The 15,405-nt window shown below is 45.3% G+C and overlaps 1 protein-coding gene across 1 annotated transcript in view; it reads left to right on the top strand.

The window, feature by feature from the left end:
* snx29 (sorting nexin 29) overlaps positions 1-15,405 on the top strand; it is a 118,532-nt gene that overhangs the window by 75,465 nt on the left and 27,662 nt on the right. The window contains exons 16-18 of the mRNA XM_079182051.1: positions 93-209; positions 2,453-2,508; positions 2,932-3,013. Coding sequence (XP_079038177.1) covers positions 93-209; positions 2,453-2,508; positions 2,932-3,013 — 255 coding nt within the window. The remainder of the gene's footprint in view (positions 1-92; positions 210-2,452; positions 2,509-2,931; positions 3,014-15,405) is intronic.

Consider the following 15,405-nt stretch of genomic DNA (forward strand, 5'->3'; position numbering starts at 1 on the left):
ACTTAATTGTGCTTTATATAATAATGTTCTCCAGCATGATTCATTTAAGTGCCCTTTTTTGTGTGTTTTGTTCCTGTGTGTGTGTGCTGCAGGTGGCCGAGATGCACGGTGAGTTGATCGAGTTTAATGAGCGCCTGTACCGTTCCCTCATGGCCAAAGACCACCTCATTGTCCAGATGAGACAGGAACTCATTGACCTGAGAGGCCCGGTGAGTGACTGGACGCACACACGCTCTAAAACGCACACAGACAGACACACACACACACACACACACACACACACACACACACACACACACACACACACACACACACACACACACACACACACTACAATGTCCCCTCTCATCTGATTCCTCGGCAGGTTTTCTCTTTTCCTCCCTCCCGTCTGTGTCACCCTGCTATTTTCTCCGCTCTCCTCCTTGTGATTTTCTTTGATTTTCATCTCCACTTCCCCCTGTTTGTTTCTGTGGCGTTTGCCCTGCTCATTTCTCTCTGCGGTCAATAACGGCTAACTGCAATTTTCATTGAACATCTGTGAGATTCCTCTGTTTTCATTTGTCCTCGGCGCCTCTGCCCTGCAGCTCTGAGATTAACTGTCAATCAAACAGCGTGCGCTCACACCCCTCTACCTCTCTGTTGAGTTTGAGTGTCTGTAGGTGGTGTTCTTCTTGGTGCCTGTTTAACACCGGTGTCCAATCAATGCTAACGCTAACTAGTTCAAACTTCCTCACTTTAAAAGTGGTCCTCTACTACAACAACAACAACAACAACAACATACACAGACAGAATGCCAACATCTGGTCATGCTCAGGAGAACTCGAAGCAGTGTGGTACACACACACACACACACACACACACACACACACACACACACACACACACACACACACACACACACACACACACACACACACACACACACACCGACACAACGGCTGCAGTGATGGGAGCCCCAGGCTGAACATAGGACCTCTTATCCCCAAGCTTCAGCTGTTCTCTGCTGGACCACACATTCTGTGCGTGTGTGTGTGTGTGTGTGTGTGTGTGTGTGTGTGTGTGTGTGTGTGTGTGTGTGTGTGTGTGTGTGTGTGTGTGTGTGTGTGTGTGTGTGTGTGTGTGTGTGTGTGTGTGTGTGTGTGTGTCCATCTCTGGCTCATGACTGCTGCATGCTTCCAGCTCCCAATAGCTGCTGCTGCAGATGACCAAATGCTGGTCACTTTTTTCGCCTCCTCTACACTTCACCCTCTCTCTCTTCCTCAATTACTTTCACGGTGTGTGCGTGTGTTTCCGTTTGTGTGGGACACTCTCGTAGGGTTTGATCAAAGCCTCAGCTCAAACCCCATTGAAGGGGGCTGTGCTGAGGGTGTTTAAAATGGAGATGGTGACGGGCCAAGCTCTGGACGAGAGCAACAGAGGGAAGAGACAAACACACACACACACACACTCTCTCTTTCTTTGTCACACACAGACAGACACACACATCCAGAAGGCCAACATCTGCGCCTGGTCATGTGGTTCCTCAAAAGGACCTCGAGGCATTGCAAAGAGTGGAGCAAATCCCAGGCTTGACGAAGACACACACAAGCACACACGTTTGCATTAAGAATGTCAGATTAGGATGAGCGCTGCTAACTGAGGATACTCAACACTAATAGCATCATACACATAACACATATGCGCATGAAGAGGCATCACAGGTGGGTGACTCAGATGAGGGAACAGTGTATCGCGTATTGCAGTGGTTCCCACAAACCCCTTAGTACCAAGTGCCCCTTCATCGACACCACCAGGAACGGCCATTTCCATTGACTTTAAAGTGGTGGTTATTTATACGATAACGTCAGATATTACTAGTTGAACTGTCAGTGATTTAGGTTGGTTTGGTTAAGTTTGTATATCTACCACGCGGAGCTGCAGGAGCATGATGTTGCTAACCATTTCCCCTAGTTAGCTATTAGCTATTGTTAACTTACATTGCGTTTACTGTTTGAACTGTTTATAGACTACTCCTACAGTGACAATGTAACCATTTATTAGTTTTAGCCTGTTTATGAATTACTTTTAGATAATTATTTCAATTGTTTATCCACCACTTTTAGCGACTGTCTCAGCTGTTAATCCATGACTGTTTCCACATATGCAAATTAGTTAACTACTTTACAATCTTCTGCAGACGTACCCCGAGGGTCTATAAGTACCTCTGTTTGGGAATCAATTACATATCGGACGTGTGTGTGTGTGTGTGTGTGTGTGTGTGTGTGTGTGTGTGTGTGTGTGTGTGTGTGTGTGTGTGTGTGTGTGTGTGTGTGTGTGTGTGTGTGTGTGTGTGTGTGTGTGTGTGTGTGTGCGTGTGTGTTTATTGCTATATGAGTTTGAACTGGATGTTAAATGGATGTCTTTTGTTTTTTTCTTACTTGTTCTCAATCTCCCCCTCTCTTCTCTTTTCCAGGTTCCAGGTGATTTAAGCCAGACGTCGGATGACCCCAGCCTGTCAGATTTTGAGACGTAAGAATATTTCTCTTTTATCTCTCCTCCATTACTCTCTCCCCCTCACTTTGTCCTCCTCCAACCTTCCCTCTTTTCATACCTCTGCAGTTTTTACCCCTGCAGTTTCTCTTGTTTTGTATCTTATCCATGTCAAATATCACTTTTCCCAGAGTAATCTTGTAAGTTATTCTTCCTCGAGTTTACCTGTGAACAAAGCTAAAAACACTGTTTGATTTCATGCATTCATTCAGTTGCTCCACACTCAGATCATAACCAAATTGCATTTTTAAGGAGTTTTAACCAGAGTGAGCTGTAATTTGCTGGAGCTGTCCAGGCACAGTGCAAAGACGCACCGTTGCTGTCTTAGTGATAATGTGATAATGATGATTATGATGATAATGGCGACGGCAGTAAGGACGGTTTGTTGTTTGTGTCACTCAGGGCTCATCGTGCTCTCATCAACGTGTGGATCCCCTCCGTGTTCCTGCAGGGCAGAGCTGCCAACGCCTACCACGTCTACCAGGTACACTCAGACACTTCATATCTGCATCCTCTGATTACCGGGCTAAACTAGCAAGTCATCACAAAACGACATATTGCTCTGCTCGCTGGTGGCATTTGTGGGAAACGATTCTAACATGTCGTAGAAACTGATGAAAAAAAAAAAAAAAGACAAGAGTAGCAGCGAAAGGTTTTTTTTTCCGCGATCAATTTGTTTGAGTTAAACCGAACAACAGAGGGATGAAGTTACAAGTTCATTAAGCCAATGAGGGAACAAATGAGCAAGCCCTGAAATAATTAAACCTTAAAGGTTGCATTAATACCCCATCATGAGTGTTCATTAGCATTATTGCATTCGGGGCCTTGTTTCCCCACTCGACTGCTCAAGTGGTAAAACGGAACACTTTCCTGGACAGAGACAGAGACCGGGACGTGACTTTATTCTCCTCATGCCTACGGCTAACCAAGCCAACCAACGAAGGCAACGACTACGAGCCAATCAGAGGCAGAGTGGGGCAGGTCATCCCTCCGCCACAGCAGATTTTTGTAATCAAGCGATTGGCACGAACCTGGTTTTAGCCATGCTAGCAGTGTAGCTCAAAGGGGTGGGAACGCTCGTCAGTCAGTCGGTTCACCACTTAGGTCAAGACTGAAATATCTCAAAAGGTTTTTGAGGAAATGTGCTGCAGATGTCCACGGTGCCCAAAGGACGAACGCTAACGAGGCCAAAGTTTTCCATTTCTGAGTGAAATATCTCGACATCTATTAGATTGGTTGTCACAACAATGTTTTTTGTCGTTGGCTGTCTTTTCCTCTTGCGTCAGTTTGACATACGTGGTTCTGTGGCGTGATTGGTCTCATAGACGATTGGATTAATGGGCTGTAGACTCATCCAGTCTGTAATATATGCGTATCGTGTGAACAGAACTTTGTCAGGCTTAGAAACGGGCTGTTCGAAACTTCATGCCATGTTCAAGTGCCAAGAAAAGAAAAACTTTTCACCGATCTTTTCCACCACAGAAGAAGAAGCTTAAAGTTACAGCCCCATTTATTTGTGTTGTCCGCCCTCCAACAAAGCCGTGTGTGCCCTGGTATTGATTGGTACCTCGACAAAACATTGCTGGACCTAAATCAATCCATACATAGTGACTCCACTCCCCGCTCCAGTCTGTGCCACTTTGTAATCAAGTCTCATCAGAACTTGTTGCATTCACAGCAATGATAATAGCACAGCTCCACTGGTGCCAGACACTTATCTAACCACGGCGAGTTGGGAACTGAACTCGAGAGCAGCCTCAACAAATCAAATTGCTGCTTCTTGTTGTGTCTGTCAAGTTATCGAGCAAAGTAGACAACAGCGGCTCGTTCCATCGGTGACTGTTTTACTGTTACTGTCACATTAACGAGGTCTTATACTCCAGCTGCCTCACCGCAGCCGTCCCCCGGTTCCCCCCTGTGAGACAGAAACACACACACACACACACACACACACACACACACACACACACACATTCGGTCCCATGGTTCGCTTGTGAGACAGACAGGGAAGCACACTCACAGGCAAACTGAAGCACTGACATAAATGGATATAGGGGTGCAAACACAAATATAATATTCACTGGTTGAAATACACAGACACAAGAAAACACACACACACACACACAGATACATGCAGAAACACATGCAAGCGCAGGTACCGTAGATACACTTCGTCATGCTGTTCAAAACCACTTGACAGAATAACACACACACACACACACACACTGTGCTGTTATCTGCTCTGTAGCCAGGAGGGTACAGCTGTAACGTCATTCAGGGGAAACCATATGGGACGGTAAGAGACAGGTGACACATCCTCAGCTCTAGCTGATAGTCAGGACTGGCTGGCCAGCGAGCCCAAGCCTTATACATAATAGATGTCAAATTCACAACTCGGGGCTCGGAGCTGAGAAATGTCTGGCGCCTTTTTTTTTTTTTTCCTGTGGAATTATCTCCGTCCTTTGGACAGCACAGGGGCGCAACAATGACAAATGAGATGCATTGTTTTAATCCCTCTCGTTCCTGTCACCTCCATCTTCAGACCCCCAGTGTTCGCCGTTCTTTGTTGGAGGGCACAGACACGTTGATGAATATGTCCGGGGCATTTCCCAACACGTGTGATGAAAGCGATTTCGAACTTTCTGGCGTCGGCGGCGGTGAAGCGCTCGTGCGGAAGGCCGCTCACTTTAATATTCCAGCACTGTGTTTCGACTTGTTCCTTGCAATTTGGGGATTTATTCATGCGGCAGGACTGCCGGGGAAAATACGTGGTAATGGTGCCGTCATTAAAGCAGAGTTTTGGAGGGTACATCACGGAGGGACGTTGCCTCTCATGTATTACCATTACATCAATAATAGAGCTAAGCATCTGATTTTACTGGAAGGTAAATACACACCGATCTTTGGTCATTTAACAACGGCTATTTTAGTCATTTCCACAAACCTTAAACACTTACTCCTGTCAGGATGTAAACATGCGTCACCTGCTCTGTGATAAATATGAGTCGTGATGTGTTTCTCATCCAAATAAAGATGGAAGCCAGATATTGCGTATCTTGAGGTGAACCAACATTATAGATTGTATTATTAGTTATTTTGATATATATATAGATGTTTCACTCCAATATTTTACATTTTTGTACCAAATAACTAATATTTTGATAATTTCTTTTACAAAAAGAGCAGAGATAAATGTTAAGAAAGCATCTTAATGGTTAAAACAGACATTGATAATTCTGGATATACCTTCAGTGAGTGTTCACTGACAAATATTAGTAATAAGTATTATTCTTTTTCAGTCAAGCTGATGCTTAGCTCTATGACTCGAATGTAATGGCAATACATGAAGGCACAAGCTGGCACTCATCTCCAACATGAAGGTAGACATTTACTGTCAAACAATAATAGAAACCAATGTCCTCTTGAGGGTCGATAGCTAATGTTAAACCTGAGGAAATCCCACACAAAAGAATTAGATATGAAAACAGTTTGAACGCATTGAGTGTGCTTTTATCTGCCATGCTTTGGGCAATAATCGGTGTTCCACCTGCAGTTTCACATTCTTGGACTGACTCCATCATCGAACCTGCACGTTTTCCATGTGTTGCACCGATTTAGCCTAATTTCTCCCTCTCAATAACGCTCCGTGAGACTGCTGTCCAGCCCTGGAGCTAGTATAAAGCGCAGCCCATCTGGTGTATTGGATACTTCCCTTCCCAGAGCTATATTCGTCTAATGGCTCCCTATGGAAACAGCTTTTGTTCTGAGACAGGCTAATGGATGGCCAAGGTTACTGGAGTCATTGTTGTTAAGGTGAGGTTGTTATGGTGATTGAACACCGAGCCAACAGTCTTAAAGACCGGAGAGTATCGGGAGGAAAAGTCAGGGGTCTCTGTTAAAATACCCTCAAGTGGGTTCATAGACTTTCTTTTCTCAGTGTTTTTGTTTCCTCATTCTCTCACACGCACACACACACACACACACACACACACACACGCACACACACACACATGCATATGCTTGCAAAATTGAACCGATGATGAGAGCAATGAGCCATAGCCGGCGCTAGAGAGGGTTTAGGGAGGGTCGGGGAGTGGATGGGATTTTAGAAGTTAGGTCACAGTAACCTTGTGGTTTAAAATAAGCACGCTAACAGTTCTGTGCTGCTGCTAAACTCACCTAAAGAGAGCAACAAAGACCGATCCAAAAACCACCTCTCGCATTGTGTGTCCCGGAATGTCTGCTTTCTTCTCCCTCCCTCCCTCCCTCCCTCCCTCCCTCCATCTGCACTTCTTTTTCAGCCTCCCTATCCGTCTCCCTCCCTGTGCCAGATTGCGCGGCATTATGGCGCCGCTCGAACCGCTCGTACTCCATTTTCCCTCTTCTTCAGAGCCACTTTCCTCTCCGAGCTTTCTGAAATGACTTCCATCTAAAGCTCAGTAAGGCCTGTGCGATGGGAGAGCGAGAGACTGATGGATTTGCTCCATTATCAGTCGGGCTTTGCACTTTGTGGCACGTCGTGCCTCCGGGCCTCCATCCCTCCATCCCTCCCTGTGCCACTTCTCCCCCTTCTGAACTCGTAATGAGAGAATTATACCGGCCGCGGCAAATCAGTGTCTCCCTCCCACACAATACCAACAATAGAGGCTATCACTGGAGCAGGGAAGGAAGCGTCCTTAGCGCGCCGTCAACGAACACACGGACTCATTTGGTGTGTGCAGGAGTGTCTGTGTTTTCATTATCTGCGTATTTTAGGCTGGCATTGTGCTGTGAAAAGAGCATCAGTCAGAAGCTGATGAGGATATTGGGCGGGGGGGGGCTGTGGAGTGTGTGTGTGTGTGTGTGTGTGTGTGTGTGTGTGTGTGTGTGTGTGTGTGTGTGTGTGTGTGTGCAATAAGGCAGTGAGCTTAAACGTGTACACAGAAAGAACATGAGAGGCATCTGGATATAGATATGGCACTGTCAGCCGGTTGGTCTTCCACTCTGATCCAGACTGAAATATTTTAGTAACCGTTGGTTGGACTGCCATGAAATTCGGTGCAGACGTTCATGTTCTCCTTTGGATGAATCCTAAGTACTCCGAGCTTTTATCTGGCGCCACCAGCAGGTCAACGTTTACACCTTTCCAGGGGAATATCTTCCTTTTATGAGAGATTGGCACTGAAGATGCGTTCTGCTGCTGATCCTCTTGACTTTTCCTCTCGTGCCACCATGAAGTTGACATTTGTCATTTTTTTTGGGTGATTTGTCTTGAAAGCTGTTGGATGTATGTATTAGATTCACTCCTCCCGACTACAATTTTGTGTCTTTGTACCTCGTCGTCGCGCGAGTGTGGGAAGAGTGCGACAATGGAGCGAATGAAACTTTGAAGTTCTAGGTCGTTCTGGTCGTCTCTGAAGTTCAGCTCATGTTCATAATCAACGCAACATCCCCCGACTGCAACTCTGAATCAGGCTATTTGGCTCAAGGTATTTTACATTTGTCTTGTCAGACGCTCAGGGGTAGCCCTGCTGGGAAGCTCTCCGCCGCGCTGCTGTCTGATGGGAGCTTTCAGGTCGTTGATTACTCGGTGTCATACCTGTGGTGGTGCAGCAGCGGGAGGGAAGTACTCCTTCCTACTGCAGCTGACACCGTCAAGTTATGATAAAGTTTTCTTTGCTGACGAAGAGGAGACAAACATAATAGGGATTGTTGACTTATCCGTAGCTTTACATTCTGATTGGGCTTCTGAATAATTGAAATGCTTCACCTTATTTATTTAGGGCGTGTGGTGCCAGGTATTACATAGTCCACCTTTTTAAAGAGTTTTGGTCCAACAAAGTGTTTACTGCCTCTTTCATGGATCAAGCCTCTCATCATCATCCATCTCTCCAGCTCCCCCCCCCCCCCCCCCCCCCGTCTACTCTACGCTCCTCTCTCTTTTATTGCCTCTCTTGTTCTTTTTCTCATCAATCAGTCTTTCATTTTTGTGCTCTCTGTCTCTCACTCTTTTGCCAATTTTCTCCCAATCATTTTCCATTCTCAGACGGGTTAAGAAGGTGTTGTTGCTCCTGATGATGACTTCCGCGGGCAAAAGGGGGGGGGGGGGCGGGCAGTTTGACAGTAACGAATCACAAATTTGTCTTCACACCACTTCCCCCGATGAGACAAAGACCTAATACTTCTCCATGTGTTTTATCCGTGGCGGAGAAAATGCGACTTCGTCAACACAAAGACCTTATCTTGTCCACATCTGCATGGACTTCATCCATCCATCCATCCACGCATACACACACACAAACACCATCTAAGCACCGAGCACAAATGCAATGCTGTGTGAATGAATGAGTGAGTCTGTAGAAATAGCAGCGCGCCAATGTCGAGAACCAGCACCTCTGATCCACGACTCACCGGCTGTTTTACATCTACATTTGATAGATGTATGCGCATACATTCCAAATGAGCAATTCTCTTTGATCAGCAAAAAGCTGAGCCTATAATTTCCACACAAAGTCATCAGCTCACTGCAAAAATTTCTCACTGTTTTAATCATGTGGATGAGACTGGATAACGCCTGTCTCTCTGTCCTTCTACCCTTTAGTTGTGCTTCTGTAAAACTTTTTTTTTACCTCTGTAATATCTCCTCTGCATATGTTTGTCTTCGTGCATAGTACAGTACCTTTAACCACAGCCGTTTGCGTACTCTGAGCAAAGAGAACGATAGAAGGTCCCAATTAATAGCCGTTATATAAACCACCCTTGGCTTCCCTGGGCCTCCCAAAAGGCTTTAATATGCACCATATGAAACCACATAAATCCGCCGCCGAATGAATAATTGAGACGTCCTCGTTGACACGCTTTCAGATGTGTGTGCACCACTGCCTGCGATGGACTTGCCGCCCCCGGAAATGTGTCTGCACCTTTAATTTCTATATTAGCCATTGGATATGGCCCAGGTTAGCCTGGGGAAATCGTGGCTGCCCGGGTCGGAAATCTTTCCTTCCAGACGGGCTCAGTGTGAGTCTCTGTGATTAGCCAGAGGCCTTCGACTGCATGGTGATGGGTCACTTTAGCGATGCAGATGAGATAATGCAGCCACATGTAACGACGTGAACTTTTGAGTGTGTGCCGGTTTTGCTGTGTGCGTGTGCATTCAAAAGACGGATAGATGTTCTTTTACGCGGGTAATGCTGATGATCTTGTGCCTGATTCTTTTAATTTTTTTTTAATATCGTCGGAGTCTTGCGTGTGTGCGGACGCGCACGTGAGTGATTATGGTTCTGATAATGGCTGGTTGGTGACAGAGGGAGATAACTATTATGTTGATGATGGTTTTGATGAATGTTTTACAATGATGATGATAATTACAATCGTTGTCTTGGTGCTACATCCATCAGTCACAGATTAAACACCCTCGGGAAGACACAGAGGCTGCTTTTTACGGCTGCACGCTGCAGCACGGGCGCCACAACAACTTCAGCGTCATTTACTTTACATTTCCATTTCAGGCACTTAAGTCGGTGCTCTTATCCGGAGTGATTGACAGCGATGAGGTTGCGATCCAGCGTTTTGTTCAATGGCACTTTAACAAGATGCGTAGCTGTTGATGGACATATGTCGGCAATGGCAGGGCTCAAAGCTGTGAGGGGGGGGGCCTGTACGGTATAATGCGATACAATACAATACGCCTGCAATAAACACCTCTTTCATTGAGCCTAAATAATACTGGATATTTGAGGAAATGAAAAATGCTAATGCTAAAGTCATGATATCGATCAATCTGCTCTGCATTCTAAGCCCGCCCACTTTTAGCAGTCCAATCAAATGTGAACGAAAGAAAATATGTGCTGTAAATAAAACCTTCATTACTGCAAAAGTTTCTTTTTGCACATACATGTCGAAACTAATATATCTGTGTTGAGCTTATTGTATTCTGCTAATAACGTTGTTGTTTTGGACAAAATATTGCAAATACAGCCTCTAAGAGTCTCTGACACAGTCGTATAGAAAAATATTAAAAAAAACCAAAATAATTCTCACAATGGTGTGACAGGACTATGTTATTCATAGCAATCCATTCCATTGTGCAGGCATTGATTTCATTGTGTGCACTCACTCTACTGCTTTAGTGCGACGCCATGAATCCCTAAACGGCCCATCATTTGTTCATTTTCTTTTTCATTCATACTCACTCTGCCTCTAACTGGTGAGTTGAGGTGTCGCTACTCTCCTGATAAAATGCTGCCGTTTGTTTCATCGCTTTGTCTCCATCGTCTGCATCTCGCCTCTGCTTAACACAGCAGAAGACAAACCGAGGTGTCTCTGCTCCGTCCATGCTGTGCGACTTCATCAGCGAGCTGCCCTCCAATACAAACTTCAAAGGCGCGCAGTTCAGCGGGTGGAGATGGGCTCGGCCCCTCCAGGGTGGTGGAATCGGGATCCTTTTGAGGGAGTGTGATGATCTCTGCTTTAGCCTCAAGACATCTGATTAGATCTTGGGTTGGAGCATAAGTTATCAGACTGCCTCCTGCTCCCTTGTTACTCTCCATTTATTTTTACCCATTTTCTTTGGGTCTCTAATTGTCCGCCTCTCCCTGTCGTGCTTCATTTTTTTCCCCCGTCACTCTGCTTTCCCCTCCCCTCTTTCTTTCGGTCTCATTCAGGTCTGCTTCGCTCCACGTCCTCCACTCCCCGCCAATCATTTGCTCCCCGGCTTCCTTACTACGCTCAAAGCCAGTTTTCAGGACTTGTCAGTGACTCATTCAGTCATATATGAAAGCGGGGCAGGGAGACGGAGAGTCTCCTACCGTGGCTTAGTTTTTAGTCAAGTGTTTGAGGACGGCCTCACAGAGGGGGAGTGTGAGGGAGGGAGTGGACAGAAGAAGGGAGTGGGAGATGAAGAGAACAGAATGAGGGAATTGTGATAAAAGACGGGATGAGAGATAAAGGCCGCGGCTTGTCCTGTTTTCCTCCCGCTGCGGCGTCAGGCCGTTTTTTTCCAAGGTAGCCTCTAACTAAGAAGTTGAGTGCTCGTATCTGGTTACCACCCGCCGGTCTTAGAGAACTTATGCTGAGTCGTCAAGTGATAAAAAGAAAGCTTACAGTGTCTGGTGTAGCGATGGCTGTTTTGTATGAGAAAGAAAGCTGTTTTCTTTTTTTTACAAAGCCATGTGGCCACACGGGGGGATTCTTTGTCCAGCATGCTCAATGAGTTGTTAACCTGCTGGTGTTTTGTACCTGGGTGTGTACTAACCACCGGCATTATTTTCACAGTCGTTACTGTGAATGGCTTCACTTCTTTCTTTGCTATTCTTTTTTACAAAACTCCTTCAAAAGCACCAATATGCACTCAGGGGTTTGGTGGCAGGCGCGCGGTGTTGTTTGCCCGAGATTTGTAGATGCGACACCTTCTTCATTTCAGACGGTGAAATAGAAAACAGAATATTTGAATAATAAGTCTCCTCCACATTTAGGAGTTGTTTGTTTTTATACAGTCACGTAGGAGAAGCTTGGGTAGTGAGTACAACGAGTGGAAGTAACCTCCTTTGTCACTCTCTTTTATTGTCACTCATTACGTATTAATCAGGAGGATCCTCCGTGAAACACCAGCTTTCTTTCTTTTTTCTCCCCATTTTACAGACTAATGCAAGAAAGTGATCCATTGATGTGCGCGCCACATGTTCACAATGTACGAGACAGCTTTTTTTACATAACGTCTAATTGAAACACGTTCTTTCCTTTCGGTCACTTGAAAGTACAGAGGAGCGGCTCCTTATTTCGCCGTTGACTCTTTGCCCTGGGAGTGAAGGTGATCGGTGAGGCAGATTTGAGAGGAGGCCGTCTTTTCCCCCCTCTGCATTTAAGAGCTCACCTCAAACCTCAGGCAACCTCCCTCGAGCAGAGACAGATGGTGTAGGACACACAAGGTGAATGCCTTTTTTTTTTTTTTTTTGTCTGCCAAAATAAATATCTCAGCCTGTATCAGGCAGACGGGGGAGTTGTTATTCGTTAACGACCGAAGACCTAAGGGGGGGGGGGGTAGAGCTTGCTGCGGTATATACAGAGTCTTGTATTCACTGCGACTCTTCTGGATCCATGAATCAAGGCAATCAAAAGGACACACAGTATTTCTTATGGTGTTCGATGAATCAGCTTTCATTGGCCTCCACATGTAGCAAACAGAGCAGTTTGGATTGTCGTCACCCGTTGCTTCATCGCGCCGCCACAATGATGTCAGAAGTTGCGTTGCTTGTTTTCCTTGTTTCGTGGACGGACATTCATTTCCCCCCCATTTAATCATTTTGGGATAATTCAAAAGCAAAGCACTCTCATCAGAAGAATGCTAAGTTTACTTTTCACCCACACGCCTCCACTTTCTCCTCCTCCACACTCTTCCTTTTCTTGACCTTCCACCTATTTTGTTTTTGTGTTACTTCACAGGTTCTCTAGTTGCTCCTTGTCTTGAACGTCTTTGGTTTCCGCTCCTCTCAACTCCTCCGACAGCTTTCTTTCACCTTTCTCCTCCTCCTCCTTAGGGGTGGGTGATTTGGTGAAAATGTTATATCACCCGGTTTATTTCAGGCACGATCACAATCCACAGTCTTATTACAGTTCTTTTTAATGTCGGTTTTTACGACTATTTTGCAAGTTTCTCAACAGGACAGCCACATTTATTTCCCTATTTAAAAGAATTATAGCTGTACAAGGTGACAAAACACAGTATCAAATGATGTTCTCAACAATAAACGTTTGTTTAACGTTTCTTTATATATGTATCAGTTACTTTCCCAAAAGATATCTCGGGTATTTTTTAAAATCCACATGAATCACTACTCTTAAACATAATCCACCACACAGAATTTATTTAAAAAGAAATTGTCTTATTTTTAAAGCTGCTTTTCCTGTTATTGAAGTTATTTCCTTCTTCCAAACTGGTGAAGAACACAAGGAGCAAATGCCAGGAGTTGAGTTTTCATTCAAACTAAATTATGACAAATGAATCAGAGCCCACGACCGCCTCATATGTTACCATATGACCGGTTGCCGACAAACGATGTAGGATTATAAAGGCTATTTTCTTGGCAGAGTCTGGCGTAGTGCTCCACATAGAACACACCAGGGCTACATTACATCACTTCCAGCCAACTTCACTGAAAAATAAGGATGAAACGGCATCAGTAATCGGTAGTTGTAAAGCCAGATCATGGAGACATTTCAACCGTTCGCGATCTAATATTGTCATTTTGCACACTTCTCCTTGTGTCTTCCTCATTTGCATCTTCTGGCTCTTCTCCTCACGGAGTCTAATTCAGTAGCATGTCAGCAGCAGCACAGCTCTAAAATATACACCTTTACTACAATCTAGGTAGTAATCACTACTCTAGTCTGCCTTTGGCATTTACTCTCCACGTCTGCACTTCTTTGCCTCGTTGTAAGCTTTCTCTTTTTCTGTATACTTAAAGAACGAGAGCATTTTCTTCTCTTAGAGCTTTAGTGACTTGAGGAGCTCTCATGTCTGATGATTTTAATATGTTTATGAGAGATGTGGACGGAATCTGGTGGCCTAGTGGTTGGGCGCCCCGAACCTTAGGCCCGAGGCTACTCCTGTTTGTACCGAGGTCAAGAGTCTACGGCGTTAGTGGCTCTGTGAGGCTGTACTTTGGCACAGCAGCGTCTAGAGCTAAATGTCAGCATGCTCATAATGACAACGCTAACATGCCGATGTTTGATGTCCGCCATCGTCTCCGTTTTAGTTTGGTGGCTTGCGAACTATCGCAAAGTTCAAACGTACGGTTAATGGAGAGCCTGTACAGGTATGTGGTTATAAACCTGATGATGGCGCTAGATTTTACCAAACATGACCAAAGTTATTACAAACCATCCTCTCTGGGACATGAAACTCTCTACCAAACAATTCTTTTGTTGAGACATTTCACTCAAAACCACAAATTTCAACCTCATCGGAAAAGTCAAGGGACCACCAACGGGGATCTGTACAAAATTCCATGGCAATCCATCCATGAGACATTCCAGTCTGGACCACAGTGTTGGAGCGAGCGGCGAACTCGCATTGTCAACCCTAAAGCCACGCGACCAGCGTGGCTGAGGAGTATTGTTGCTCGCCTGTGATGGGGGGTTTCAGGCAGCAAAACAGGGTCAGGGATGCACTCATACATTCACGGCTTTCCTTTTCTGCCTAATTGGGCTTTTCAACAATGATCTGTGAAGAGTGAGGGGGATGACATGAGCCTCTGCTGCCTTTGCTTTGGCTTGACTTGAATCATTCTCCTCTTTTGCCCACTTATTCTGTCTCCTTCACTAAAAAGACATCCTTGTACCTCTTTTGTCTTTCCGGTGCTCCAAAGCTTTTCTCTCTCATGTGCTACCTTTTTTTTCCCCAATGGTTTTTCATAGGTTTAAATCATAGCCTCGCAATTAAAACCTGCTAATTCTTTTTTTTTTTGCGATTTCTTTATGCGTTTCGGTTGTTTCTTTCTTGCTTCCTTCTGGTTTGATCAACACCTTCAACCAGTGTTACGTGTCCTTAAAGTCAACAGACGTGTTGAAACAGGCCGGAGGCAGATGGATTTTGGTTTGTTGTGTTTTCGATCCGTTCCAGTGATAGCTGCCATTGCTACACGTAAATGTAGCTCAAATCGGCTCCCTCCAAACACCAGTCAGGTTGGTCGTACCGTAGATTGGTACCAACGAAAGACGTCAGCCATCAACCGTGAAGTGAGCTAGAAGGCTCTCTGTGTGGGTCTCCTGTGGTGCCGCAAATGGGTTTGCACACCAGAGTGGGATCTCCTACAGTTAGCACGCCTGTCAGACGGGGGAACAACAGACCAAGCTCTTTTCAAAGAAATCCAGCAGAGAGAGAGCGAGAGAGAGAGACAT

The sequence above is a fragment of the Pholis gunnellus genome (assembly GCF_910591455.1).
Source record: "Pholis gunnellus genome assembly, chromosome: 21".
Taxonomy (NCBI): domain Eukaryota; kingdom Metazoa; phylum Chordata; class Actinopteri; order Perciformes; family Pholidae; genus Pholis; species Pholis gunnellus.